This window comes from Amblyomma americanum, chromosome 5, assembly GCF_052857255.1.
Source record: "Amblyomma americanum isolate KBUSLIRL-KWMA chromosome 5, ASM5285725v1, whole genome shotgun sequence".
Lineage (NCBI taxonomy): Eukaryota > Metazoa > Arthropoda > Arachnida > Ixodida > Ixodidae > Amblyomma > Amblyomma americanum.
Window position 1 is genome coordinate 55,918,404 of NC_135501.1, and position 27,958 is coordinate 55,946,361.

General features: G+C 47.0%; 1 protein-coding gene across 1 annotated transcript in view; it reads left to right on the forward strand.

Annotated features, from left to right (window-relative positions):
- Positions 1-339: 339 nt before the first annotated feature.
- LOC144132452 (uncharacterized) overlaps positions 340-27,958 on the forward strand; it is a 33,705-nt gene continuing 6,086 nt past the window's right edge. Inside the window, exons 1-2 of the mRNA XM_077664864.1 lie at positions 340-614; positions 13,672-13,823. Coding sequence (XP_077520990.1) covers positions 516-614; positions 13,672-13,823 — 251 coding nt within the window. The 5' untranslated portion in view covers positions 340-515. The remainder of the gene's footprint in view (positions 615-13,671; positions 13,824-27,958) is intronic.

Sequence of the window (27,958 nt, forward strand, 5' to 3'; positions counted from 1 at the left end):
GGATCGCGGCGTGGCGGCGAGAGAGGCCTCTCTTCTCTTTTGCTTTGCTCGAGGAAGGCGGTGGCGGCCAGAATAATTGAGTGAAATCTTAGAGCCCAGTGGGAACCCGAAACCGAGGAACAGCTCTTAGATAACGCATCGCAACGCTACAGTGCGCACTCTTAGGCGAAGTTCAGTTCCCTGAGTACTGCATCAACGAGCCCCTCGAGTGGAAAAAAACACCGCTAAACAGAAAATATGACAGAACAGACCTGTTCCCTGGTATCGGTCGAGGAGATAAACAAGCGGTCGCCAGTGTCCACTTAAATGGACGTGCACATGGCAGAGGTACATACATGGCTCAAGGCTAGGAGCACCCCCTCTGCTCTGTCTGGCTCCGCCTCGCCCTCCGACTCCTTGTTACCCCGTCGGTCACGTTGTCCTGCCGCACAAGAGCACGGTCGCACGCCGGTAGACGTGACGGCACTGCAGCTTGGTCGACAACGCGGACATCCGGCTGACCTCGCGGAGTGAAGATGGGCTGGCTCAACCTTGCCGCGTGCATGCTTCTCGCCGGACTAGTCACGGCTCACATTGCAGTGAACCGCCGTCGCGATCCAACGGATAGTTTTCGGGTGAGTGCCCGTATCTCACATATCCGTGCAGTAGAAATCATCCTTAGAAAGACTATAGACACCAAATTCTTGCTTGCGTGTTTTTCTTCTTTCAAATGATGCGTTAGATGACCACGTGGTGCTCGCCTTCGACACCAATAAATAAATTATAATTGAATTTCTTCTTTATGAAATTCCGGTTTCGTTTTTATCAGCCGAACAACGGCTGTGACATGTAGTTAACATCCAGGTCACGCAATGCATGAAAAAAAACGGCAACATAGCTGCCGATGCGTCTGTTATTGCCGTTCGAGCTCTCGAAGCATCATCATCATCATCACCATAGTCCTTACAACACCCACTGCAGGCCAAAGGTCTCTCCCATGTCTGCAATTAACCCTGTCCTTTGCCGGCTGCATCCACCCTTTTCCAGCAAACTTCTTAATCTCATCCGCCCACCAAACCTTCTGCCTACCCCTGCTACGCTTACCTTCTCTTGGAATCCACTCCGTTACCCTTAAGGACCAGCGGTTATCTTGCCTTCGCATGACATGCCCTGCCCAAGCCCATTTCTTCCTCTTGATTTCGACTGGGATGTCATTAGCCCACATTTGTTCCCTCACCCACTCTGCCAGCTTCCCGTCTCTTAATGTTACACCTATCGTTTTTCTTTCCATGGCTCGCTGCGCTGCTCTTAACTTAGGCTAAACTCTTTTCGTTAGCCTCCACGTTTCTGCCCCGTAGGTGACTACCGGTAAGGTACATCTGTTGTGCACTTTTCTCTTGAGGGATACTGGTACACTGCTATTCATGATCTGAGAGAACCTGCCACATGCGCTCCACCCCATTCTTATCCTTCTAGTTATTTCCCTTTCATGTTCAGGATCAGCTGTCAGTACATGCCCTAAGGAGACGTATTCTTTTACAACTTCCAGGCTCTCGCTGCCAATTGTGAACTGCTGTTCTCTTGCTACACTGTTGAACATTACCTTGGTTTTCTGCACGTTAATTTTTAGACCCAGTGTTCTGCTCTGCCTGTCTTACTCATTGATCATGATTTGCAGTTCACCTCCTGAGTGACTCAGCATGGCAATGTCATCAGCGAATCGCAAATTATTTAGGTATTCTCCATTTACTCTTATTCCCATCTGTTCCCAATACATGCCTCGGAATACCTCCTGTAAACAGGCGGTGAATAGCATTGGCGAGATCGTGTCTCCTTGCCTGACGTCCTTCCTTATAGGAAGTTTATTGCTGACTTTATGGAGGACTATAGTAGCTGTGCAGTTGCTATATATATATTCCAGTATTTTAATATAAGGCTCTTGTACACCCTGATTACGCAATGCCTGTATAACTGCAGAGGTTTCCACTGAGTCGGATGCTTTCTCGTAATCAATGAAGGCTATATATAGAGGTTGGCTATATTCTGCGCATTTCTCTATCACCTTATTGATAGTGTGAATACGATCTATTGTGGAATATCCTTTACAAAAGCCTGCCTGATCATTTGGTTCATTAATGTCTTAGGTTGCCCTGACTCTATTAGCGATTACCTTAGTAAATACTTTGTAGTCAACGGATAGTAAGTTGATCAGTATGTAATTTTTCAAGTCGTTTTCGTCTCCCTTCTTGTGAATTAAGATAATGTTTGCATTCTTCCAAGATTCTGGTGCGGTTGAGGTCATAAGGCCTTGAGTATACACGGGGGCTAGTCTGTCTAGCACGATGTCCCCTCCATCCTTAAACAGATCTGCTGATCCTCCCCAGCTGCATGTCCCCTTTCCATTGCTCCCAAGGCTTTCTTTACTTCCTCTTTCGTTACTGGCGGGATGACGCATTGCTGCGCACTACTGTCTTTCTCATTAAAGCTCTGATTTCATTGGCTACTGTACAGATTTGTGTAGAACACTTAGGCTACGTTAACTATCTTATCCGTATTGCTAATGACATTGCCCTGCTTGTCTCTTAATGCGTACATCTGGTTTTTATCTATGCCTAGTTTCCTCTTCACCGCTTTTAGTCTACCTGCGTTCTTTCGAGCATGCTCGATTCTCTCCCTATTAAATTTCCTTATGTCGGCTACCTTATGCTTATTTATTAACTTCGATAGCTCTGTCAGTTCTATTCTCTTGGTAAGGTCAGACGCCCTCATACTTTGGCGTTTCTTAGATCTTTCGTCACCTGAGATAGCTTTCCAGTGTCCTTTCGAACTGTCCTACCGCCTACTTCTACTGCGCACTCCGTAATTATTGATGTCAGATTATCGTGCATTGTATGAACATCAAGATCGTCTTCCTCAGTTAAAGCTGAATATCTGTTTTGCAGCGCTATCCTAAACTCCTGTGCTTTCCCTCTTACGGCTAACTCGTTAATGGTCTTCTTCTTCACTAGCTTCTTCCGTTCCCTCTTCAAGTCTAAGGTAATTCGAGACCTTACGATTTTGTGATCGCTACAGCGCACCTTTCCAAGGACGGCCACATCCTGAATGATGCCAGGTTTAGCGCATAGTATGAATTCGATTTCATTTTTAGTCTGGCCATTGGGGCTCTTCCAGGTCCTCTTCCTGTTTTCTCGTTCGCGGGATAAGGTCTTCATGATCCGTAAATTATTTCTATCTGAGAATTCGACTAGTAACCCTCCCTGCTATTTCTAGAACCTATCACATAGTCACCTACCGCGTGGTCGTCAGCCTGCTTCTTGCGCACCTTCGCATTGTAGTCGCCCACCAGTACAGTGGACTGTGATTTTACTTTATTCATTGCCGATTCTACGTCCTCATTGAAACTTTCAACGGTCTGGTCATCATGACTAGATGTAGGCGCGTAGGCCTGCACCACTTTCAGCTTGTACCTCCTATTGAGCCCAATTACAATAGCTGCTACCCTCAAATCCGCGATAGCACAGTATGTGCCCGTCCTTTAGTACTGTTTACACCTCACCTGTCCTTCTAACTTCACTAGTTAGTAACTTCACTAGCTTCACTAGGCCCTATACATCCTATTTAATTCCCGCTAGTTCCTCGAACAGCACTGCTAGGCTAGCCTCACTAGATAAAGATCTAGCGTCATGCTTCGCTAGGTTCAGATTCCAATGGTGGCCTGTCCGGAGCCAGAAATTCTTAGCACCCTCCGCTGTGTCACAGGTCTGACCGCCGCCGTGGTCAGTTGCTCCGCAGCCGCTGGGGACTGAGGGCTGAGGATTAACTGGTTTGTTCACAGAAGGTTGTGGCCAAGTACTACAGCAGGGTGGCCAAGTCTTGTTCTGGTGAGCGAGTGCTTTGTCGGTTCTGGTCACCGAGATCAGGCCGCACCCCAGGCCTCGTTATGCAGTTCCATCGACACGCTTTTTTTTTTAACCCGGTAAAGAATTGTGAGGCTCCGGGATTTGAACCCCGGTCGTCTTGCATGCGAGGCGGACGCTCTACCTCTACGCCATCGCTGGCTCGAAGCAAGGTGGTTTAATTGGTTTAAGTGATTTAAGTAATTAATGCAATGAATCATGGTCTATTTTTAGCGTTTTTTTTATAGCTCAAGTGGCCTGAGCCGAAAAAAAGCATCAACGAGAAATTTAATTATACAGCACTTAGCGGTCGTAGTTGAATACCACATGATTAACCACGTAGTTTAAAGGCTAACGCATCCTTTGAGAGCAGAAAACACGCAATTAAAATTGATTTCTATGGTTCTTCAATCTCCTCCACTGCGGCTTTTCAACCTTTCCTTTCATTAAATTACTTGGTCTCTCTCTTTTCACTGCGGCGGCACCATAACGCACGCTGCTGCTTTGAAGCATAAAATTAAATGAAATAATGAGTCTATCCGTCTTTTGGTTACTGAATCCGTCCCTTGAATATTAATAATTAGTCGACTGTAAAAAATTGGGCCTCCATGGCAATTACCAGTAATGTGATTTGTGAGCGCAGCTGCTTCAGTATTTTAACAATGGGCGACCCAGACGGAGCACGCCAATGCAGAATGGAGGCGGATACGGGTTTAGGCTGTACGGCAGCGCGCACGGCCATCCGCCGCCGATGAGCGCATAGCTCAGCATCTCCGCAGGGTAATTCTCACTGGAAACATTTTTAAATGACATTACAGCCTTACTCACGTGACAACGATGGAAGAAAGGATGTAAACTCAGGCTAATGTTATTTGTCGGAAATACCATTAAATTCGCCACCTAACAGGGGCTACGACAGTTGCGTGGAATTCAACGGGATCTGCAGCGCAATGCGGTTCCTTCTTCACCGTCTCCCCTCTTGTGCTCCAGATTCCTTAAATTTCAAAAGATTGCTCAACAAAAGCGTGAGCTGGTTCCCAAGTGACGCGTCATATTACACATAACTTTCTCTTTCGGTACAACATTTAACACAAAACGTCACACATCACTGCTTGCGTAGAAACGGCCGTAAACGCGAGAAGGACGATTATGCACGTGATAAATGAAACGGCGCGGCGAAATGCAACGGGAAACGGCTGGCGCAGCTTGCCATCAACTTGATAATTAGATAAGGAGTTCATTCAGACAGATTGGGGAACGAGGGTAGTGGCGATCGCCGCAGCCATTAGCACACTAATCAAGCCGTCAATGCCCTGGCGAAAACCACGCTAGAAAATAATGCAAGGGTGGCGCGTGCCGAGAAAGGCACACGTTGCGATAGAACTGTCATAACAAGGCTTATTTGCAGAATGCCACTTCAGCTTCTTTTGTGCTACTTTCAATGCGCAACGAACTATAAGTCCTTGTTTCTTGGTTATTACAATCGTCTATTACGTCAACATCAGGCAAGAAGTTTTCATTTGTACCGTAGTCTCGGTAAGCTAGCGCAGGCTTCTCCAGGCAGTTGTCAACGCATCTACCTATTAAACGAATGTAAATATTTGCGCAAAGCAAGGTTGGCTCATGAACACCAAATTTTCAGTTATGTGCAGCTAGTTAGCCGCTGTGTATTCACTGTTGTCACTAAATATTAAGACTTTTTGCGAAGTCATAAAAAGGGTGTTAACGACATGAGGCGAGGTAGCAATATAGACGTTCAGCTGCACAAACGCCGATTTCACCTTTTTTTTGCGTGAACAGTAAAGGAGAGGTTGGTGCTGCATAGCGGCTCCGGCTACTCCTTTTCACCAATTCGTAACAACCACTTGGTCCGACGATGTAGAGTTCAACATGACATAAAACAAACATAAACAGTACACAACATAAAAATCAAAGTAGAGCGTCAGTAAAAGTAACAATGATGAAAGAACAAAAACACCTTGAATGATAAGAGAACAGTATACAATACAATATACAAAAGAGATATGAATAAAAAAGGACCGAAGAACAAGAAATAAGCTGATTTTGCCGTACACACAGTAAAAGTAGATTAAAACGCTATTAAAGCACTCACTCACTAAAACCAGAAAAACATAAGTTTGCAGCAAACACAGCAAAAGCAAATAACCAATATCTTGAAATTCGCACAGAGAGAGGTGAGAGCGCTAGCATTGACTCCAATTCTACAAAGCTAGTACTTCCCAAGGACACCGCTGTATTTAAGGAATGCTATCAATGCCAGAGTGCTCGCTTTTGCAGTTCACATGTCGGCCATGGGCCTAAGAGCTTTTTCAGACTTAAGGGACCTTTGTCAAGAACGTTAAAGTCTGTCCTCAATCGCGACCTGAGGTTGCCGTGCACTCGGCAATCCATTAATAGGTGAGCCACATCCTCGTTTTCTTGAAGAAAGTATTTCACGCAAGCCGTTCCAAAACGCAGGCGGTGAAAGAGCGTTTATAAACTTCGGCTGATAGATAATTCAATATTTAACCACTGCAACGTATGGATGAAAAACATATCAGGACATGTATGGTTTGGCTCAAACCACATCTTTTCGTTCATTTCATTGCTCATGGTCTTCAAGAAACGGCGCAATGCACCTCTCGATAACGAAAGGTCAGAAGTGAGGGCATTGAGGTGTGCTTGCCTAACCGGTGCGCCCGCCTCAGTGTTTCCAGAAATAATATTTCTTTTAATGTTTTATGGGGCTTTAACGTCCCAAAGCGACTCAGGCTATGAGAGACGCCGTAGGGAAGGGCTCCGGAAATTTCGACCACCTGGGGTTCTTTAACGTGCACTGACATCGCACAGTACAAGGGCCTCTAGAATTTCGCCTGCATCGAAATTCGACCTCCGCAGCCGGGATCGAACCCGTGTCTTTCGGGCCAGCAGCCGAGCGCCATAACCACTCAGCCACCGCGGTGGCCTCCAGGAAGAAATCAATGTGCGGTTATCTACTGGAAAACTATGATATGCTTCTTTTTGGTAGCCTTGGAAAACTCTTTGAGAACTTCGTAACCAGTGTAGCTTTCCATGGTACGGAGCTAGCGCTGTCAATTGATTTCAGTGCCGATTGGGAATCGCTAAAGATTACCCACATACGTGGGGCTCGCAACAATGAGATAAACTGGAGAGCCAAATAAATAGTGTAAATCTCAGCAGTCTTTGATCCTGTCGCGGGAGCCAGTTTACATGCCCGTCGCTCATTCAGGTGCGGAAAAGCAAATGCGGACGCTGATTAATTTTGAAGACTGGAACCGTCAGTACACACGTGAATGTAACCGGGATACCGCATGCGTATCTGGTAAAGTGCTAACTGCTGAGCAGCGAATATCGTGATGTCAGGTTTCCTAATTAACCTTTCGACAGACAACTGTATAGTAGGCGTAACTAAAAGCCATGGGGGATTTTTTGTGTCTCGTTTACAAAAATCATTACTTGGAAGAAGCTGGAAGTGGTGTTTAAACACTTGATGTAAATGACTTCCATCCCGTTCATGAAGCGCGAAAGCTAATGGGTGCCTTACATGCTGCATTATCAGGCGGAAAATGTGCCTGCAGGTTTCTGTTGTCCAGACGGAGGCTGCCGTGCCTCAGCAATCACCAGAGCGCTGGAAGTCGCTTGAGGAACTCCCAAACACACACGGAGACACCTAGCTAACAGCCTTTGCAGGCGCTCCTAGGAGGTTCGCGACACACCGTGAGGAATCGGTGAGGAGTACGCAATTTTTTGATAAATGAGTGCATTGTGAACTGTGAGCAGAGATGACGAAGAACAGCCCCAAGACACACCTGCAAGCCTGCTTAGCATGTTCACCACAATGTTATCTTGGTCTTCGATAGATTATATATGATGAGCCCAAAAGAGTTGTCTGTCAGGAAATACACCCACAAAACGGTGCTGCATATAACAGACGCTAAAGATTGACCATTGAAGCAGAGACAGAAATCCTTCAGATTCTTATGCGTAAAAGGCAGAACGGCTGTTTTTGCATGAGAGAGTATCATCCCTCTGTCTTTTAAAAAGGAGACAATGGTATTAAGGCCTTCTTGCAAGGCAGACTGGATGAGGCCTGCAGTTTGTCCAGAAAGCCAAATGCAAACATCATTGGCGTACAACGAACAGTGTAAGCCAGAAGGGAACTTTCGCGGAAAATCTTCGATCACGCAGTTAAAAATAAATGTGCTTAGCACACTGCCCTGCGGCACTCCTTGCATTATTCTATGTTCCGCCCTTTTTAACTCACTTGACTGCATGAATATTTTCCTTCAAACTAAATAGTGGGAAATCCAACGTAGCAGTCTTCCACTCACACCGAGGTATAGCAAACTTGAGAGGACATGAATATGACGTAGAATATCGAATGCACGCTCGATATCAAAAAATACTGCGACAGTGATATCGCCTTTGCTACGCTCACGCTTTGCACATGTTACTAGGTCCATAATTGCATCCATAGCGCATATACGTCTACCAAAACCAGCCATGAACTTAGGAAACACTCCTCTTTCATCACACCACCACTGAAGTCTAGCGTCTGTCAGCTTCTCTATCACTTTGCATAAGCAGCTCCTCGGGCTCACAGGGCGAAAGGAGTGGAGAAGCAAAGGGGATTTATGAGGTCCTAAATCGGGAATGACACGCGCAATCGTCCATGACTAGGGAACAAATTCATTGACCCACACATTGTTAAATATCTACAAAAGTACTGCAGTGCCCTTGGACCCAATATTTTTAAGTATTCCATATAAAAGGGCATCAGGCCTAACAGCAGTCTTTGGACGGCACAATGCAAGAGCACTTTTAAGTTCACTGATTGTGAATACGGAATCCAAATAGGCATGTTGCGCATTGAAGCAACCACAAACTTTCAGCTGCGCATATGAGGCCGTGTTTTTGTAGCGACAGCTACATTATGGTAGCATTCCGGGCCTTCGGTGTGGCGGCGCCGTGGCGGTGGCGGCACTGCCACCCGGTGGCGGCGCTTCAACTCTGTGGCGGCGCCGTCGCGCTGTCACCTGGTTGGTCACGTGAAGCGGAACAGCTGCCGGCGGCGCGGCTCCGTGGCTGATCACGTGGTTCGTCAAGTGGTTGGCAACGTGACCAAGTTCCACTCGGTCAGCTGTAGCTATCGCGTCACTCCAGGTTTAACCGGAGCTAAACCACCGCCAATTTTTCTTAATTCTTCGCAGTCAAATTAAACGCCAGGACGAGAAATAAGTCGACAGAACTCATCAGCCAGGTCTGTTTCTACAGTTTCCCGTCCCATTGCAAGAGCACTAGGAGGGTTATTCTGAGAAACGGGCCTGCTTACCCTTACAAACATTTCTTTAGGCAGACTGTAGACTGTCCGTAGACTTCTGTCATTAAAGTCTATAGACTCTCTATAGACAAACCCTAAAAAACAGCACAATAGCCAAACGGGCGAGTTGGGGGTACATATTGGTGGCAAACAGCGCAACGACGCGGACAGAGTGGAAGACAGTATTGACGTGGTCGATCTGTTCTATTCCCTCCCTCACAATTAATTGATGTACGCGGTTTCAAAATGTGTAACAATTGACAATGATGAAGAACAGTTTATTAGAGGGTGTGGCAATTCTGTGGCTAGCTTTCTTGAGCTGCTGTCTTTTTATTTAAAGTCAATGTTCGTTGAATGGGAAGGTAAACTATATACCCAAAAAGCGGGTGTTTGCATTGGATCTAGGGTGGCACCAGTGATTAGCGATATATTTTTGTCCTTTGTTGATCGTGGTATCCAGGAAAATCTGTCGGGAATGGCGTCACGCATCTTTCGTTACGTCGATGACTTCTTGATTTTTGTAGAAAAAACTAACTTTTCAAGGCGCATGACTGATGTACTAAAAGTATTTAAAGAAAATGCTTTAGGTCTAGAGCTCACCACTGAGGTCACGGTCGGTAGTAAGCTACAATTTTTAGATCTGAGTTTGAAGGTTGAGACGGGGCACGTCTGTTGGGAATATCGTCCAAGGATGGGAAAACCGCTGTTAAATTATAAATCGCATCATTCCAAAACAGTTAAAACAGGAATTGTGGTCTCATCTCTTTTGTCCTCATGATCAAAATCTTGTATCCATAGGGCAACCAACAGCTTCAACGAACAAATTAAAAGGTTGAAAGAAGCTGGATACCCGGATGGTGTTATGTTATTGGGATGTAACAAGGTAGCCAAAAAGCTTAGGAATCCATCTTTGGTCCCTAGCCCGGGAAAAGAGAACGAAAGGAAAAAGGTTGCCATTCTCCCATACGTACACAGTATGTCACATAATCTTAAAAATGTGGCAAAAATGTATGGCGTAGGGGTGGTTTTTTCAGCACCCACGAAACTTAAAAGGGTTTGTGCTGTTTTGGAAAGAAAGGCTGAACAACGAAAAGAATCTGAAACAACTTGTGGGGTTAAGCACGAAACAATGTATGTGCCATGCGCTGAAGAGGTTGTGTACAAAATCCCAATGTCATGCGGACAAATATATATCGGGCAGACGGGGCGTTGCATCAATACACGTTTGAAAGAGCATGCAAATAATCTGGAAGTTAACAAATCTAATCTGCTAGTTGACCATGTTCGAGACTGCCAATTTTGTTTTCCTTCATTGCCTTACTGTGATATCCTCTACAAACACCCTGCCCGATTAACACGTGAGATTATGCAAGCATATCACATGAAGAAAAAAACAAGGTTATGTGTCAGTAAGCCATATATTTCATTATATGACAGTGAGGTTGCATACCTCGATGCCACGTAGAAAACTTGGGTTTTGTCTAGGTACTAGCTGATAAGTTGGCCACTTTGTCTATAAAATGTACTGCTTTCCTTAAATAAATTTCAGTTGTGAGTCAGCGCTTGTCCTGTATTTTCTTCCACTCTGTCCGCGTCGTTGCGCTGTTTGCCACCTAAAAAACAGTCTGTAGGCAATAGAAATTCTTTCTACAGTTTTATGGCCATACACTTTTTGTGTACTTTTGTCTATAGACAGTCTATAGACTATGAATAGACAAAAAGAAATGTCTATAGGAAGGCAATAGAGCCTACAAGAAATCTATAGACTGTCTATAGACCCTTTTTGTCAGGGTAAGGAGCGGACCATCATCCATTACCTAGGTACCGGAGTGTGAGGGTCAATGTACTGCAGAAGTCACGCCATTTTTTCCTTCCCAATTGCTGCGGACGTTTACGCATTGTCGAATGGAGCATTTGAGCCTCACGATACGATTCTAAAGGCCCGGATCGACGGCAATCCCTTTCCGCTTTTCTTTGTAGTGCCCTAAGCCGCTCATACTCTGCATCAATACTTGTGAGCTCATCAAGTATGGGGACTTCCTTGGTACAACGACTTAGGCTATCTTGCACAAGCGAAGTGAAGTCGTCGATACTATTGTTCGTGGAATTTTTTTTTTGAGTTATATAGTGACGAAAAGCTTCCCAATTGGTAAGTTTGGATTTACGTTGGGCACCCTGACATCGTAAGCTCGGATGATTCACTTGTATCGGATAGTGATCACTTCTGCGTTTCTCAATGTCTGTGGTCCACCCGACGTTAGACACCAGATCTGGAGTGCATAGAGTCAGATCTAAACAGCTGCAATGACAAGAACCGCGAAGACAGGATGGAGAACCGTCGTTCAGAATACATAAGTTACATTTCTCTGCGGTGAACTCAACGACCCTTCCACAAGTGGCACAGTGGTCACTACCCCAAGCAGTATTATGAGCTATAAAATCACTGCAGATCAGTAAACATGAGCCCGCTGTTTTCAAGAAGTGGCGATTTCACCTTTTATTCAAGCGTTTGAGCCGCGACCACCAGCGCTTTCCATGCAGGTAGCGGTAGTGAAAAAAAAAAATAACAACACCAGCTCTGTAGCAGCCGAAGCCTTGTTAGGCTAACTGCTAAAACCTCCTGCTGTTGAATATACTCCCTATATTTATCTAGACATTGCGCAGCCGTGTTATCAGTCCTAGTGCAGCTATTACGGTTACAGAAATGACTAGACGGGTCGCTGCAGAGGTCAGAGTACGCCTGCATCACTTGTACGGGTCCAACAACAGCCACTCGACCGAGGTTCCTTAACTCAACGTCGTGTGAAATTACCCGATGGGAGGACAATAAAAACCATTCAGGGGAAATAAATTAGGATAATCTAGAAGACCGATGCCAACAACCAATCTCAGCTTCAAAAATATTTAATCTCTCCGGTAGGAAACGTGGTCGTTTGTTTGTGACGTTGTATGCTGATTTTTCTTAGGTGCCATGTAAACGTATCTGGAGCGTTAGTAAAATTCTTATCTGTGTACTTTGCTCATTTTTAACACTTTAAAACACAGCGCTCGAGTAATATGTTGCCAGAAGACCATAAGTAAAAGAGATAACTAAACATTTCTGACATTCTACACTGCAGATTCTGATGTTTGTCGTATGGCAAGCATCTCATAACCGCATCTCTCTTTTAATACTAGCGCCCACAACAACAACTCTGGAGAGAAGTTGTCAAACTTTTTATATTTGTTTGAGGTTTATTCGTAATAACTTGATTCAGTGTCACCTCTTACTGTGTGCCTAAATATTTTATGAAATATATACAAAGTATTTCCAGTACCAAAACTGGGAGCCCCGCTTTAATGCTGAAGCGTTGTGTGCAATATAGATTCTTAAGGCTCGTCAGGCGTCTGAACATGCCTTTTGAGCCGGCTGTCCAGACTGGATGAATACAATGAGTTTAGATATGCCTGTACACCTTACATGATTATTTCGAAAGGGAATGAATGAATGAATGAATGAATGAATGAATGAATGAATGAATGAATGAATGAATGAATGAATGAATGAATGAATGAATGAATGAATGAATGAATGCAAGGTTTGGACATTGATAGCAAGGGTTGAAGATGGCATTGTACGGTAGACGGAGCTTAACCTACCGAAGTGATATGGGCTATGAGGGGCGACGTAGTGGAGGCCTCCCGGTTACTTTCGACTAACTGGGCTTCTTTAACGCGCACTGACACCGATCGATACATGGGCGAATTGCGTTTCGCCTCCATCGAAGCGCGGTCTCCGCGACCGGAACGAATCGGCATCCTCGAGTACAGGCGGCCGAGCGCTCTGACCGCTGATCAAACGCGGCGGTGCACTGAGTAAAGATTTCACGTGCAGCAGGAGTAAGAGCGCCAGTTTTGTTACAAAACGGAAGACGGTGCAACTCAGAGAAGTTGTTGCTCTCTTTTGTTATATATCGTTGACTGATGTCTTCAATCCTATGCTGAGCACGAAAAAAAAAAAGACGGGTTTTCCCGTTGGTTTGGAAACGCGAATAGAAGCAGGAAAAGGAAAATTGTCGAGAGCATTGTGGCTGGACGACACAACGAATTATCTCGTCGGTTGGAAACGTAGGAAAAAGGACAGAGATGAAGTGGTTGGTGAGAGATTATATGAATGATAAATTGTGCACAGATGGGGAGAGTTAGGATTATTGAGAGTTTCTGTGAAAAAAAACTGATGACGGTTAGTTTTGAAAAACAAGCCCAGCTATGGCGCTGAAAAGTACCCCAGTAGAGTTTGCAGTTGTCATCCTTGTGTCCAACCGTTTAAGAGGTGCACCTTGGTGTGCGTGCCTGATAATACGGTGGGCACGAATGGTGTGCGGCCTATTAGAATAACTATGTATGGACGTGTATTTTCTTCTCTTAAGCAACAGCGCGATCTTGACCGAACAGTCGCTTGTTTTACTGCTGCAGATGTTTGGCGTGTTCCGGCGTGCCATCGCCATCTCCTCTTCCAGCAACGACACGTCATTCAAGTGCCTCAGCGCTACTCTTACCCACTACGACCCACGAACCAAAAAGGCCACCTACGTCTGGCACCTCAAGGCGCGTGGAGAGAAGCCGGCGTAAGTCTCCTGCATGACCTGTCATCATACGCTCTTGTCTTATACTCAGCCTTGTAGGATCAAGGGCGTACTCTGCTCCGATCTACAGGGAGTTTCTAAGGCCTAATTTCTACCTGTGGCCACGGAGCAGTATTAAAATCTATCGGGATTTGAGGTCATTCCACGACAATGTACGCTCTCAACCGCGGCGCCGTCATAGCTCATTCCTCGAAATACCGTTTGGAGCGTCACAATTCTTCCTAGTCCTCGCAAAGATCCGAGGCAGTCATTCCTTAAAGAGTGGAAATGAGATGTTATTAGGCATTACAGTCGAGTAGTCCTTGGGAAGTAAGCATGGTGTTCCTACTTAGAAAGCAGAAATAAGACAAATTTCGAGAATACAATAACCGTCAATTTTTCATAAACCGCAGACTATATTGGCTTCAGAGGCGCAAAAGAGCATACCATATGTCACTATTGTGATCACTCACCTTTGCAAACCACCACAGGAGTCCTGATATAGATGGCGCGATGGAGATGCCTTTGAGCACTTAACTATTTAGCGCAAGTACTTGCCCATCCAAAGCATAAAGCGCAGGTCTCACCTGGGGTGTGGGGAAAATATACTACTGCATAATAGCAAGAGGCTGCAAAATTGCAGTGCATTCAGTATAGGCACCTGGCAGTTTTGTATTTTCTCTTTATTAGCAACTCTTAAGGCGCTCTTGTAACAGGAATTTTTTAGGGCCGCTGATGGAGAGACTAAGCTTTGGTTGCGGGCAAAGGCATTAATTCACACGAAGAGACCAACCGAATCAAGGAGACAATCCCAGTTGACGGTCAAAAGAATAAAACACAAGAGAGAGGGCCTTTTTTCTGGGGAAAGCTTTTTAATCACCCAGAAAGAAACGCATCGTTATTTTGTGTCATCGGAGACTATGAAATTTTGGCACTGGCATGATTAATGACGGCGTAATGAATCGCAATCGCAAGAAGATATACTACCCATGATGTCATCATCCAAGCACCTATGCTGAACAGGAAACTCACTTATACCCAAATTGTCTTCTACGAAATGCTTACTGTGTGAGGCTCAGCACGGTCCTAGAAACTCGGAAATGACGTGATCTTACTGATTTTATCACAAACGGTGTCGCATTGAAGTGCAGCGCCCATGAACGGAGAATTCAACCGTGTTACGAAGTGAGGTTCTTGCCTCTTGGAACACGGCTTATTAATGCAAAAGCAATATATGGCTCACTTTGAAGCTCACGTCCGCAAAACGTGTCCACAGATAACGGCACCATGTGATGCCATGAGTCAACGTCATATCAAGTCACGTGACAACGATGTAATGTAACGTCATATAAAGTCCCGTGACAGATGATTGCAAAGACTTTAGGCCACATGACAAGTAAGCTATATGCCTCTTTTAAGAATACACGCCAATATCCGCCCCCTAATCCATGAAAGTGTAGACTGCTGCTGTTGCTGGGAGGAAGAAGGAAAAGGAAAGAGCACGGGCCTGCCTACTGGCTCAAGCCGAGCCACGCTCGCTGTCACGTGCGGAAAGTAGGAGGGGTAAAAGATAGGAGAGCAAAGAGTGAAAGAAAAGACGCGCCGCGCTAATAGTCCCCGGGCCGATCCCGGCGGCAGCGCAATACCGGGCCGACTCGTGCCAGAGTGCTTTAAGTCAAGCACTCCGCCATATTCCAAAAATAGGTTTAATATCTTATCTCCAAGGAACCGTAGCAGATATTAAAACAGGTATCAGATATAATATGGTGGTGGTGATACCACACAGTGTAGATGAAATCCCAGCGAGAGCATGACTGGCTTACCCCAACGTGGTGGCAGCATTCCCAACTACATTCGCACCGAAATTTTTAGCAACCATTCATCGTACAGCGTTCTCGGTGGAATGATAGCATTTCTCTCTACACATAGCTTTCATGTTTTAGTCAAGTTGGAGGCTAGCTGGGGACAGAGATTTGGACCGATGACATATGCACCGTCAGCTGCGTGATTTAAGGCGCCGCTGAGGTGTCCACCGAGATGTCGAGAAGTGAAAGCTACTGCGCCCTTTCCTCTCTTCAAAAAGTCTTTCGCATCCCTCCCCGTAAGCAGACTGAAAGGGGCTCTAAAACGCCTTCCGAGGAGACAACATTAGCTCACTTAATCACTGCACTGTGTTGCCATGAAAACCAGAGCCAAATAATACTCTTCAACACCCACAATCGCGCGTCAACTTTGGCGAGCCCTTTCCGGCGACATTTTTATGCTCGCACCCTCCTCCGTCTCCCGCATCTGCGTAGACAAGGTGAGAGGTGGCCATTGGTTAGAATCTTTCAGACGTCAGGCAGCTACCGTGGCCGCGGCCAGTAAGCCGCTTATCTCCGGCGGGTCGGGAAGCTCCGCTCCCAGAAGGGGGTCGGCGAAGGAGCGCCTACCTTCCAGCGTGCAAAAGGTGACGAGAGGAGAGAGAAAGGCGCGAAGACGCTGAAATTCAAATTTTAACTACAGATAACTCTGATTATAAAAAGCGCATTTAAAGAATCCTTGCTGTACACTATTCGTGAAGCGGCGTGCTTCAATATCCTAGGCATGCCGCAACTTTATAAGAGCCCCCTTCACAGCCCCTTTAAGTGCCCTCAAATATTTATATTTCTCAGAAACAAGCGCAACTGGACGAGGTGAAAATGACCGATGAGTATACTACAAGTGGATATTATGATCAAAGGACGAGGCGCACTGGAGAAGTTCGGTTGTAAAGAGGGCTCGATGACCTAGTGCTACTTGTGCACGAGTTCTTACACCGCCGCCGACAGCGGCGCAAAGCCACCGCAGCATGTCTTCGGAGGGCGCAGAGCCAGCAGATCATGTCGATGGCCTCAGTGGCGGCTGTGACTAGAAGAACGGTGATCTGGTTTCAGAAGTATCGAGGCGCCACATTCTAGCCACTGATCCGACATTGCTGATACAAAGAAGAAGACTTGAAAAAGGCAGTACATCTGGAACCTGCTCCTGGTAGGCTCGCCAGCCCGCAGCAGAGAGAGACACCGATAGCACTTAGAACTACGGGAAAGAGAGAGCTTGCAAGCAAGCTCTTATCGAATGAAGGCCTTGTATTGAGAAACAACTTGAAAAAGCAATAAGCGAGATTTTTTGCCCTAAAGCCAAGTGGCTGCGCGTATTTTCTCTGATCATGACGTAATTGCGATCTCCTATTTCGCACACTTTTCCAAGTTATGTTTAAAAACCATGAAACCGGCCTCTCTTCTTGTTTTTTACTGAGTGCCACTTTGGTGAATCGCCCCGGCGAGCGCAGTGCATCGTCTGCGTTCTCGCGCTTACGACAACGCCAAAATTATCACCAATTATATCGGAGATGTCGTTTGCCAGCGCCAACGCGTTAGCTAACCTATGCCCGAAGACAAGATTACCCACGTTACGAAATGCATTGCCGATTATGCCTGTAAAATTCTGAGGATGGAGAATCCATAACCCCAATGGAACTTATTATTTTAAACTAAATTAAGCTACAGGTTTTCCAATCTTCGCTAGGAACATATGGAACGCGTCAACGGCTATTTTCATGCGCTGTGTGGTTCGTAAGGTTACCGCGTTCACAAGTAGTTTTCACCTGTGCACTGCTCTTCGGTGGCCTACACCTGTATGGTCCGTAGGATTATCAAAATTATCGTTGTTCTGGTATGCGCAGCCAACAAAGACATTGTCCTTCGAGAAAGCTGTGTCCGGCGAGGAGGCCAATTCGATCTGTATAGATGGCGTTCAGAGCAAACAAAGTGTGATGGCCGCTCTTGTGGTTTGGAAACCATAACGTTTAATGCCTCAGAAATGGACGATCATGCTTTTCCGCTTCGTGCCCCGGTCGTAGTGCTTCTCTGTGCTGGTCTTGGGTCGACTGCCGCTAGTATTAGACCTCACGGACACAATCTCGGCTGGATAACATAATGCTGGGTTACCGCGCACCGTCGGGGCCAGCAATATTAAAAGGTAAGGGTGGTGGCTTGCTTGTTGACTTCAGGCACAGTGAAAGCTTGCGCGTGGTGCGCTTCCGAATCTCAAAGTTTGGGGCAAAGAATGTTCAGTGCTTCAAATATCGATCCGTGAAAGTGGGAGTTGTATTCAAGAGTCCATCGAAATTATACAGGTCGTACTGACAAAGCAGCGAAGAACGCTTTTGGTTGGTAGTGGTATATATCACTGCGGATTCCAGACAATCCTATAACTGTCACATTTTATTAAGCTGCAGAATGTATACTGGTTTTACGATATTGCACATACTGTTTTTATTTTACGAACATTCAGGTGTTCTAAATTAATCTCAAACCGTTCACCAAGGCGTCCCTTGTAATTTGAGTCGCTTCAAGACGTGTGCTGTTGGATAGGACATGAGGCGCCACTTAAAAAAACATCTTTGGTGCCGAGTATTCTTTTAGAGAAACGTGCTCTTCTGAAAAACCCTTCCTGAGGAGTTTTTAAGAACTATGCGTATTACCTATATCAGCGGCTATATCAAGGTATGCAATTGAAGTAAGCTCACTTGTGCAAAGTAATGATGCCATGTCCCTTACACTGCGCAGATAACCAACCGCTGATACAAACGAGAGGAGCTACTAATAATGGATTTAACCTGGCACCCGCTTCCAACTCGAGGTGAAAAGCTTCTACAATTTAATGGCGAATGAAGTCCCCAATAGCATCAACCGAACCATGATTTTACTGTATCCTTAAATCATGTTTCCCCTAACTACGCAAAAGTGTGGAAGTGGATGCAATACGATGCTTGCTTGGTTAAACCTGTGCATTTAATTTTGCCTAATTTTACAGCTATAGCTGTTAGGCGTCCGTCCCTGGCTTTCTCGTCGCCGTCAGCGTCACCGGTGGGTGCGTTAATGTCACGTGACCTTACGTTGCAGTCAGTCTGGGTCGCATAAGTCTACAGATGGCTCTCTTTTGAGCAGCCGCCTGCCAGGGGAGAGGGGCATCATTTGGTCACTACACCAGTGCGCCAGGAATAGATCCCCCAAACTAAACGCCTAAACAGCAATCGCTGAACATCGAATTACACAGTCGTAACCGTCCTGTGAGTTTGTTTTTTCTTGCTGCAGTAATGAATGCCGACTATTTACAGGGTAATGTTTGAAGTGTTGTGTTTGGTATGCTATAGGCCTAAGCTCTTTCATTACCCTTGTGTTCAATTCGCATTTGCAGCACAGCAGTAGCCATAAAGGCAATGGGTCCAAACAATTTCTGTGAATTGTTTCGCAAAGTAAAACGTAAAAATTACAGCGAAATGCGAAACATGGCGTGGGAACACGCGACCAGAATTATTCATGGTTTAAGAAAAAAGCACGTGAGCTTTTCTCCTGTAATAACCAGGTGTACTTGAAATGTTGGCAAACAGCAATGTCTGCGTCATGGGCGAAATTCACTGCAGCCACCGGTTTTTCATGCGCTGATAGAAGCAATGGGCTGGAGTTTGCGACAGCGAAAAGCATTCGCAAAGGCGTCGAGTGACATCGCGGAGCAAGAGGTCGCCCGCTGTAGTTTTGTCTTTAGCACATTCAGCGCTTTCTTGTCTTATGTCCAGCAGACCAGTGGTTGTTTTCTTTTACTGGCTGTTCCAGTTTAGACCTTTGCACTGTTCCATGTCAGCGGCCGGTGAGGAGATTGTGACAGCGACCGTTGATAGCGTCTCAGGCGGAGGCTTGTTATTTTGCAGGCGCATAATCAGCGGCACTATCGTCGCCATGGTTTCTTACAAAGCGAATGAGAGGGAGGGTGAAATGTTGGTGGGCAGGCGAGCCGACAGCGCTGAGATTAAAGGGGGGGGGGGGCAGCGGAGACAGGGATAGATCGAGAAAGTAAGATGCCTGGAAGGGAACGAGTCGAAGGGATGTGTGGTTCGAGGAAGCAACAGTTGCAGTGTAGGAGAGTATAGTAGAAGAAATGACAAATAATTCCAAAAGCAAGACCGCGCAAGGCAGCGGAAGGCATCAGTGTTATTGCGATGCACACACTATAACCGTGGCTCCAACGCCAAGTGCATTGCAAGTGTCGCAAGAAAGGCAGTTCCTCCGTTTTTGTGTCGCAATACACATTTCGTTAACACCGCGACCCAAGCGGGTGCCTGCCCACATGGACCAACACACACCTCGTAGTATTTCTGAAAATAGATCTGCATTGTTGGAACATTGGACAACCCAAGGCGTTTCGAACTGCCAGCCTAAATGTGTTCCAGTGGCGCAAAGGCTCTGGCTTAATTTCTTGCTTCGTTGCATACGCCGGAAAGGACGCAGTTTTCGCCCGTTTCTCGTGGTTTCCGTGTAAATTTAAAAAGAAGTAATTCGCAAAAAGCAAACAAGGAATTAGAAAGTTTCCAGGCTGATACACCTTTGGCAGTTAAGATTTATTATAATTTAAAAGCTTGGCAGAATAAAATATGAACCTACCATCTCTTTAAACAAAGGTACAAAGCGTGCTTTAGTTTTCCTGCAGAGTTTTCCCCCACATTTTTGAAAATTGGGTTCCTCACCCCAAAGCGAAATGCCTTCAACGCGTGCTTTCAGGACACAGTGCAGTAATGAACGGGACCCAAGAACAAGGAGGAAGACAGGACGCAACGCTCAACTAAATACTTTTATTTCGAAAAGAGGCGAACTTCCATTTAAGAGGTAAATATCGGGCCACATGACCAAGGCAAAGGTTCTGTAGGGAATAAGAAAAAAATAAAGACAAGAACACAGCTAGTCAGAAAAAAAGCCCGTGAGTGAAGCGAAAGCTTCTTAAATCTCAAGTTGGTGAAGCTCTGAAAATGACTAAAGCTCCAGCTCAAGTGATAGCATTAGAGCTACCACCACTTCCGCACACAGTAGCGAACTTGCAAATTTTTTGAAGCGAAAATGGTTTATCGGGGTTTAATGTCCCATAGCCACACAGGCTTTGAGAGACGCCGTAGTGAAGGTTTCCGGAAATTTCGACCACCTGGGGTTCTTTTGCGTGCACTGACATCGCACAGCACACGGGCCTCAAGAATTTCGCCTCCAGCGAAATTCGACCGCCGCGGCCGGGATCAAACACGCGTTTTTCGGGCCAGCAGCCGAGCGCCATAACCGCTGAGCCACCGCGGCGGCCGAAGCGAACAGCTTCACTAGGCTCGTCAACACCGGGATTCGCGTGAGCCACACTACAGATTTGCCACAACTGCGCATGCGCGAAATCGAGTGACGTCACGCGGAGCGCAGGTGGCCGCTGCTGCCGCAGCCGTCGTCGCCGCCGCGCACTGCCTGCGTCGTCTGACCTTTCGCCATGGAAGGAGGAGAAGACCCAGAAGTTCTAGCGTGGGAGTTGAAGATTTTAATAGCCTTGTATAACAATTTTACAAGCTGTGCATACCATAGACAACACGTTTTGGAAAAGCTAGAAAGGTATTCCCAAATTGTAACCCTATGTATGAAACCTTAAGCTAAACCACGAGCATCGCCACGAACCTTTTCCCTTCGAGATATCCAGGCTTAACACTTTAGCTAAGCCTCAGCCCAACTTTTTTTTTCTTCACAGGAAAACCACGAATGAATCAGGGCCTAGAGAACAGGCACCCAAAGCGAGACGAAGTATCATATATTCGAAGGTTGAACAATGAGACAGTAAAAATGTTTTTACGGCGAGAAGGCTAAAAAACAAGACCATAAAATTAAACATGCAAAAAACAGTAATGAAATGACAGGGCCCAAGATGAAGATGAAAAAAGCCAAACAGAGAGTATTTCCTGAAAATATACGTAAAAAAAAACAGCAATGATCATTTGAGAACACTGGCAAGCATGACGGTAAAAGAATAAAAGGGCAACAAGAACCGGCCAGAAATATGCAAAACAGCGATGATCAACTAAGAAGCAGAAGAAAAACTCAGATGAAAATAAAAATCGCGCTCTAAAGAATGTTCCTAAAATCTAGCATTTTTGGAGAAAAAGGATAGTTCTTTTTATGACGATGAAATTGAAGACGCTGACGCACTGACCATTCAACCTTCGTATGCTGGTAGGTTCCATAATCTCGCGTATTAGCTTATCAACGTGTCTCCCTATCACAGGTACTTTTTTTCGAAATCTGGCAAACAGCCTGAGTCAAAGACTTTACAATCTCAACTGTGAATTCCAAGATGGCACGACTTTTAAATGCTCACATTTTAGTTGCGTTCTTTCAGTCTCTCATTGATGTAGCAACCGTTCTGAACAATGCACTTTTTGCTGCAAGACAGAGCAATGGAATAAATAACCGACTGAGAGCACTGAACGAAGGACTGCTGGTGGCGAGTGGTGCAAATACTCCTCACTTTTCTAGGCTTTGTAGAACAATTGCAGACACGAGATAACCGCTCTGGAGCACTCAAAGGGGCCATGAGAGGCTATTGTCACGCGTACCCTGTTTATCGCATTTAATTCTGAACTTGTTAAAGTAAAATTCCCCCAAATTTCAGTTGATTCTGTGCGGTAAATATTTATAAAACGAGTTTTTTTTCGTTTCTTCTGTGAACTGCTTGCTGGTCTGGCAACCTCTGATCACTGACATCAGAGGGGCATACCCGCCCCGCGTCGTCTGCTGCGCGCTGTTGAGGTGCTTGCATGCACACCGTAGACAGCGGTCACTCGAAAAGTTTTCTTTTTTAGCTTATCGAAAGAAAGTGCATTTTTAGTGTTTTCTTTTCGGAAGCCGTCAGCTTACTACGCGACCTGAGTGATCCTTAAAAAATCGGACTTGCTCGTGGCACCCCTTTTCTGATTGTTGAGGAAACAGAAATCGATGGACCCCTGCTTTATTATTTACGCTGATAAACATGCTATTTTTATGTTATGAGTGTGTTCTCTTTTGAGCAGTCAGGTGCTCCCGTGCGTGAAAAGCGGCACGTGCCATGCATGCCTTCGCCGATGTGCGCCGTGAAAGCCGCGGCGTTTTGTAGCTGGCTACCAATTTCTTGTCCGCAATTCATCGGCTCGATAATTAAACTCAAATTATCTCAAGGCGGCACTAGAGTAACATTGAGGCACGAAAGAAGCAGAGAAAAGTGCCGAATGAGACGACTTCCCCGCTGCATTTGTAAGTCGAACATACATTCCCTTCGGCTCGTAGAACCCTTTTGCAGGAACCAAGCCGCTTGCAAAACCCTACGCAACACTAATGCTTTCACTGCCCGCACCGATGAATAGTCACGCCGTCTAAATGAGTGCTTGAAAATAAAAGTACATCATTTAGCGTTCACTGTGCGTGCGCATTGTGGCCGAGGAATGCGACGATTACAACTGCAGCCCGGCGCTGGGGTTGTTTACATAGCTGTGCGCAAACAGTACTGCTCGTTTGCTTGGCATAAAACGCAAGGTGAGCTCTCCTTATCATTAATATTACGTAGTATTGCTCACAAATTGTAGTTTTGCTCATTTACACACTATGATAACACTGCAATAAGCGCAAGCTGATGCTATATTTCCTGCTTGGGGAGCGCATCGCTTAGGACCGGCGCTTCCCGCTAATTGTATCAGCTTCTTTTATGTCATCAGTATTTGATTTTAAAGCGGCCTAGCTAAAATACGTTCGGACATTACTTGAATTAACGAAAACGACCAGATTTCTTGTCCACAGCCGACGCCGACGGCTGCTGCCGGCTGCCTTCAGCACATGCTGTGCACACCGGGTCACATATCGGCACTTCCCCCTTACTGTACTGGCGCCCTGCGATGTAGGCGGTCGTAGATTTGAGGGCACTCTGGCCAAAACTACGCTCGACAGCTATTTGCAGGCGCTAAAACTTGCGAATTCGCTTTCCGCTATTGCCGAAATCGCACACACGAATCCTGCGTACTCGCTAGGCCTCGTCATGAAAGGGGCCGGCGGTCCACCGTCGGCCGAAATTCAAGCATCTGGCAAGAGTTCCCCGCTGACTAGTAAGACAGTGTGAAGATGTGAAATGCATCTGCTCGTTTCGCTTTTTTCGATAAGGATAAGGTACACAAACGCAGTTTTTCGGGTCGTCTATTCGCGGGGCGTGAAGCTTTCGCTCGGCCGCGCAAGCCCAGGCGACGGCGACGAGCGGCACCGTCGTGCGGCGTTTTCTGCCCGTGTCGCTCAAATGCCTCGCCGATAGGTTCTACGCGCAGGCACCGAATGAAAGCACATCTTCGCTGGTGCACGCACATCGCGTATGACGCCGTGGCTAGCATGATCAAGACCATTAAGCTTTAAAGGTCTCAAGTTTATAGAATGTCATACCAACTAGTCCCCCAGCACAATCTGCCAGTTCCCACTAAGTTCACTTTCTACACTACTGCGATACGGGGTCGTTGGTCGTGCTGGCGTCGTCGTCGGTCTAGCTTGACAGACCAGTGCGTCAGCGATGGAATTTGCATACCGACCAGCCAACCGGCAGCCGACCGCCGTCCCATCGGCCTAGTGTAACCGGACCCTATACCCATACCGAACAATAACTGCGCTACTATTATTAACGCTTTCGCGGGACCAGCCACTCATATATGGAGGACGACTGCTACTTCGATCGCCCGCGGAAGTACAGGGGACAAGAGACCTCGCTGCGCACATTGCAGCAACGAGAGCAGACGACGTTGCTCCGTGGTAGGCCCTAGTGACGTCGCGATAGCATTCGATATGGCGGCCGCTGCCGGTGGGAGGAGTTTCCCGGTCTCAATTTCGATCGCATTTTTAGGAATATACAGCGCGTCTAGGGCAACCAAATTTCGAAAATTGAATCATAAGCTCTTGTATTAGTTCCTGAAGCACAAAACTGCTATATGAAGAACGACCATGTCATGGCCCATTTAAAACGCTCTCAACACCTACTTTAATTTCTTCCAATTTTTCTTAAGTTGTCGGAAATTTGATCCTTGTAAGGCAAGACAATTATTATAATTGTTTTTTTGGGGGAAGGGAAATGGCGAAGTATCTGTCTGATATATCGGCGGACACCTGAACCGCGCCGTAAGGGAAGGGATAAAGGAGGGTGTGAAACAAGAAAGGAAGAAAGAGGTGCCGTAGTGGAAGGCTCTGGAATAATTTCGACCACCTGGGGATCTTTAACGTGCACTGACATCACACAGCACACGGGCGCCTTAGCGTTTTGCCTCCATAAAAACGCAGCCGCCGGGGTCGGGTTCGAACCCGGGTACTCCGAATCAGTAGCACAATTTCGTTTTGCGCATTGGTCCTACTTGAATTCAGTTGCAGGTCGTTTAGTCTTCTTCAAAACAGCTTCAGCAACCAAGGGCAGAAGCTTAGAAGGGTATCCTGCTTTTTCCAATATGGCTCTCAGTCCTAAGAAACTGCCCCACCTACTGCGGAGATTTTTTTGCGTATAATAACAGTATGCATGTCCCAGCTTAATGTACTGCTAAATGTACCTCTAGTTATTTTATGTGATCCTACAATTTCAATGTTTTTCCCTTCGTATGTTGTGGCATGAATTAGTTATTGTGTTTTATTTTTCTCCTTGAAATCATTATTTTAGTATTAGATGGTTTTATTTTCAGCCTGTTTGATCATCACAATGACGATTAGTTTATAAGAAATTCTTCACATTGCTCTATCAACATGTCTGCATCCGGAGCAGGCATAAGTATAAAACAGCTGTTGGCGTATATTGACACGAGGATTGGAAGTAGAAGAAGAAAGAGATCGCAGCCTCTAGAAGTAGACGACGCTGAAGTGTAGGTCCGTTTCTCTGGTGCCCTCGTTCAGCCGCTGCAGTTCCTTTTCAGTGTAACAACTGTTACACATCTGGTGGAGCAGTGCTGGGTACGCTTCCCGACCTGCGTACGCCTACGAGATAAAGACGGCACTCAGACCGGTCCATCAGCGCCCAAGCCGCCGCCTCCGCGGTGAGACACCTGAATTCTGACCTCTTGACAACCCGACGAGGAAGACGCAGCCTCGACCGACGGTCCCACCGGAAATGGCCACAGACAGTAGGTTCCCGGCGCCCATCCTCTACCACACGCCGCGAACACCGCCATCTTTTCACGGCGACGTGTACGAAGATGCGGAAGACTGGCTGGACACCTTCGAGCGGGTCGCCCGCTACAACGGTTGGAGCGACGACCGTAAGCTCCATAATGTGTATTTTGCGCTCGAGGACTCCGCTAGGACATGGTACGAGAACCACGAGAGCAACCTGTCCACCTGGGAGACATTTCGCCAAAATCTCATAGCTACATTCCCCAACGCAGACCGCCGGGATGAAGCTGAAGCTGCGCTTCGCTCCCGTAACCAGCGGACTAACGAAAGCGTCCGCATGTATGTAGAGGACATGACGCGCCTCTTCAAGCGTGCTGACCCATCCATGGCGGAGGAGACGAAGCTTCGCCACCTCATGCGCGGGGTCAAGCAGGAACTTTTCGCCGGTCTTGTGCGCAGTCCACCGCGTACTGTTGCCGAATTCCTCACGGAAGCGACTACCATGGAGACGACGCTCCTGCAACGAGCCCGGCAATACAATCGGGATGTAAGCACGCTTGGGCCCGCTGTTTCTTCGAAGCCGCTAGGGAGTGATGCGGCCGTTTTACGGGACCTAATCAGGTCGATCGTCAGGGAGGAATTACAAGCCCTCCAGCTGCCTCCCAGCGCGCCGTCTGTTACATCGCTGTCTGAAGTCGTCCGGGACGAGGTGCGCCTAGCAGCACAGCAGCAACAACTGCCTGAGATCCCAAGACAGACTGAGGTCAGACCAACCTATGCATCTGTCCTCTGCCGGGCCCCAACGCCAGGCTACGACGTGAATACCGCGACTCACGCAGCGCAGCAGTCTGGTCTTTCCCGTGTGCCTGCTCGACCAGCTTATCAGCGGCCACGGAAGTGTGAAGTGTGGCGTACACCGGACCGGCGGCCCCTTTGCTACCACTGTGGTAAGGCGGGACACCTTTACAGGGCCTGCCCGTACCGCCGAGTGGGTCTGCGTGGTTTCGCGCCCGACGACCCTTGCCCCCGGAATGGCGAACGACCATTCGAAATTGAAGCTCATCTGTCGGCCCGTCAGAGGCCTGGGACATACGGTCCCTACGATCCTAGGTCGTCATTTCCGCTGCGTTACCGTTCCCCAAGCCCTCGCCGAGACGCCGGCTACCCTGAGCGGCGTTCTCCCAGTCCACGCCGGGAAAACTAATTCCAGCGGTCTCCGGAGGCAAGGCCGCTGCTGTCGGGAAAACTGAAGATCCTCCGCCGCCGATATACCGATACGCTGATTCCTCACCGGGGCAGGGTAGCGACAGCATCCGACGCGCTACTTCTGATTTGCGTGTGACGATTGACGGAACTGACACCATCGCTTTACTTGATACTGGGGCTGACTATTCCGTGATGAGCCACACCCTCGCCCAGGAATTGAGCAAAGTTTTGACACCTTGGTTGGGCCCTAGCATACGCACGGCTGCAGGTCACCTCATTAGCCCGGCCGGAAGGTGCACAGCCCGAGTCGGCATCCGCGGTTTCGTCTACGTGGGTGAATTCGTCGTGTTGAGCGATTGTTCGAGAGATTTGATCCTGGGCCTCGACTTTCTACAGGCAAACGATGCTGTGATAGATCTACACGAGGCGCGAGTCACATTTTCGACGAAGCAAGCCGTGGCGCACAGTAACACAGAAGGCCCAGGAGTCAACGCTCTGCGTATAGTCGAAGACGACGTAATGCTGCCACCACGGTCCAGTGTGCTGGTGTTAGTGAGGAACGACTCGTTTCACGACTACGAAGGTATTGCGGACAGTCACCATTCGCTGTTGCTCGAGAAGGGTGTGGGTATCGCGCGCGGTCTTGTTGAACTGAATGACGGCTGTGCGACAGTTTTTCTGACGAATTTCACGAACGAAATTCAGCACCTCGCCAAGGGAACGGCCGTCGCCTTCCTCGACGACGTGGATAGGTTGCCGAATCTGTGCCCCGTACAGGTGAATCTTCACGACGATGCCGCACCAAGTAACGCCCTTCAGAAGGTTAAAATCAACCCGGAGTTGTCACCTCATCAGAAGAACCTTCTGTCGTCGCTGCTACTTGATTTTAAAGATTGCTTCGCAGCGAGCTCCAAGGTCGGACGTACGCCGCTAGCCAAGCATCGCATTGTCACCGATTCGGCCACG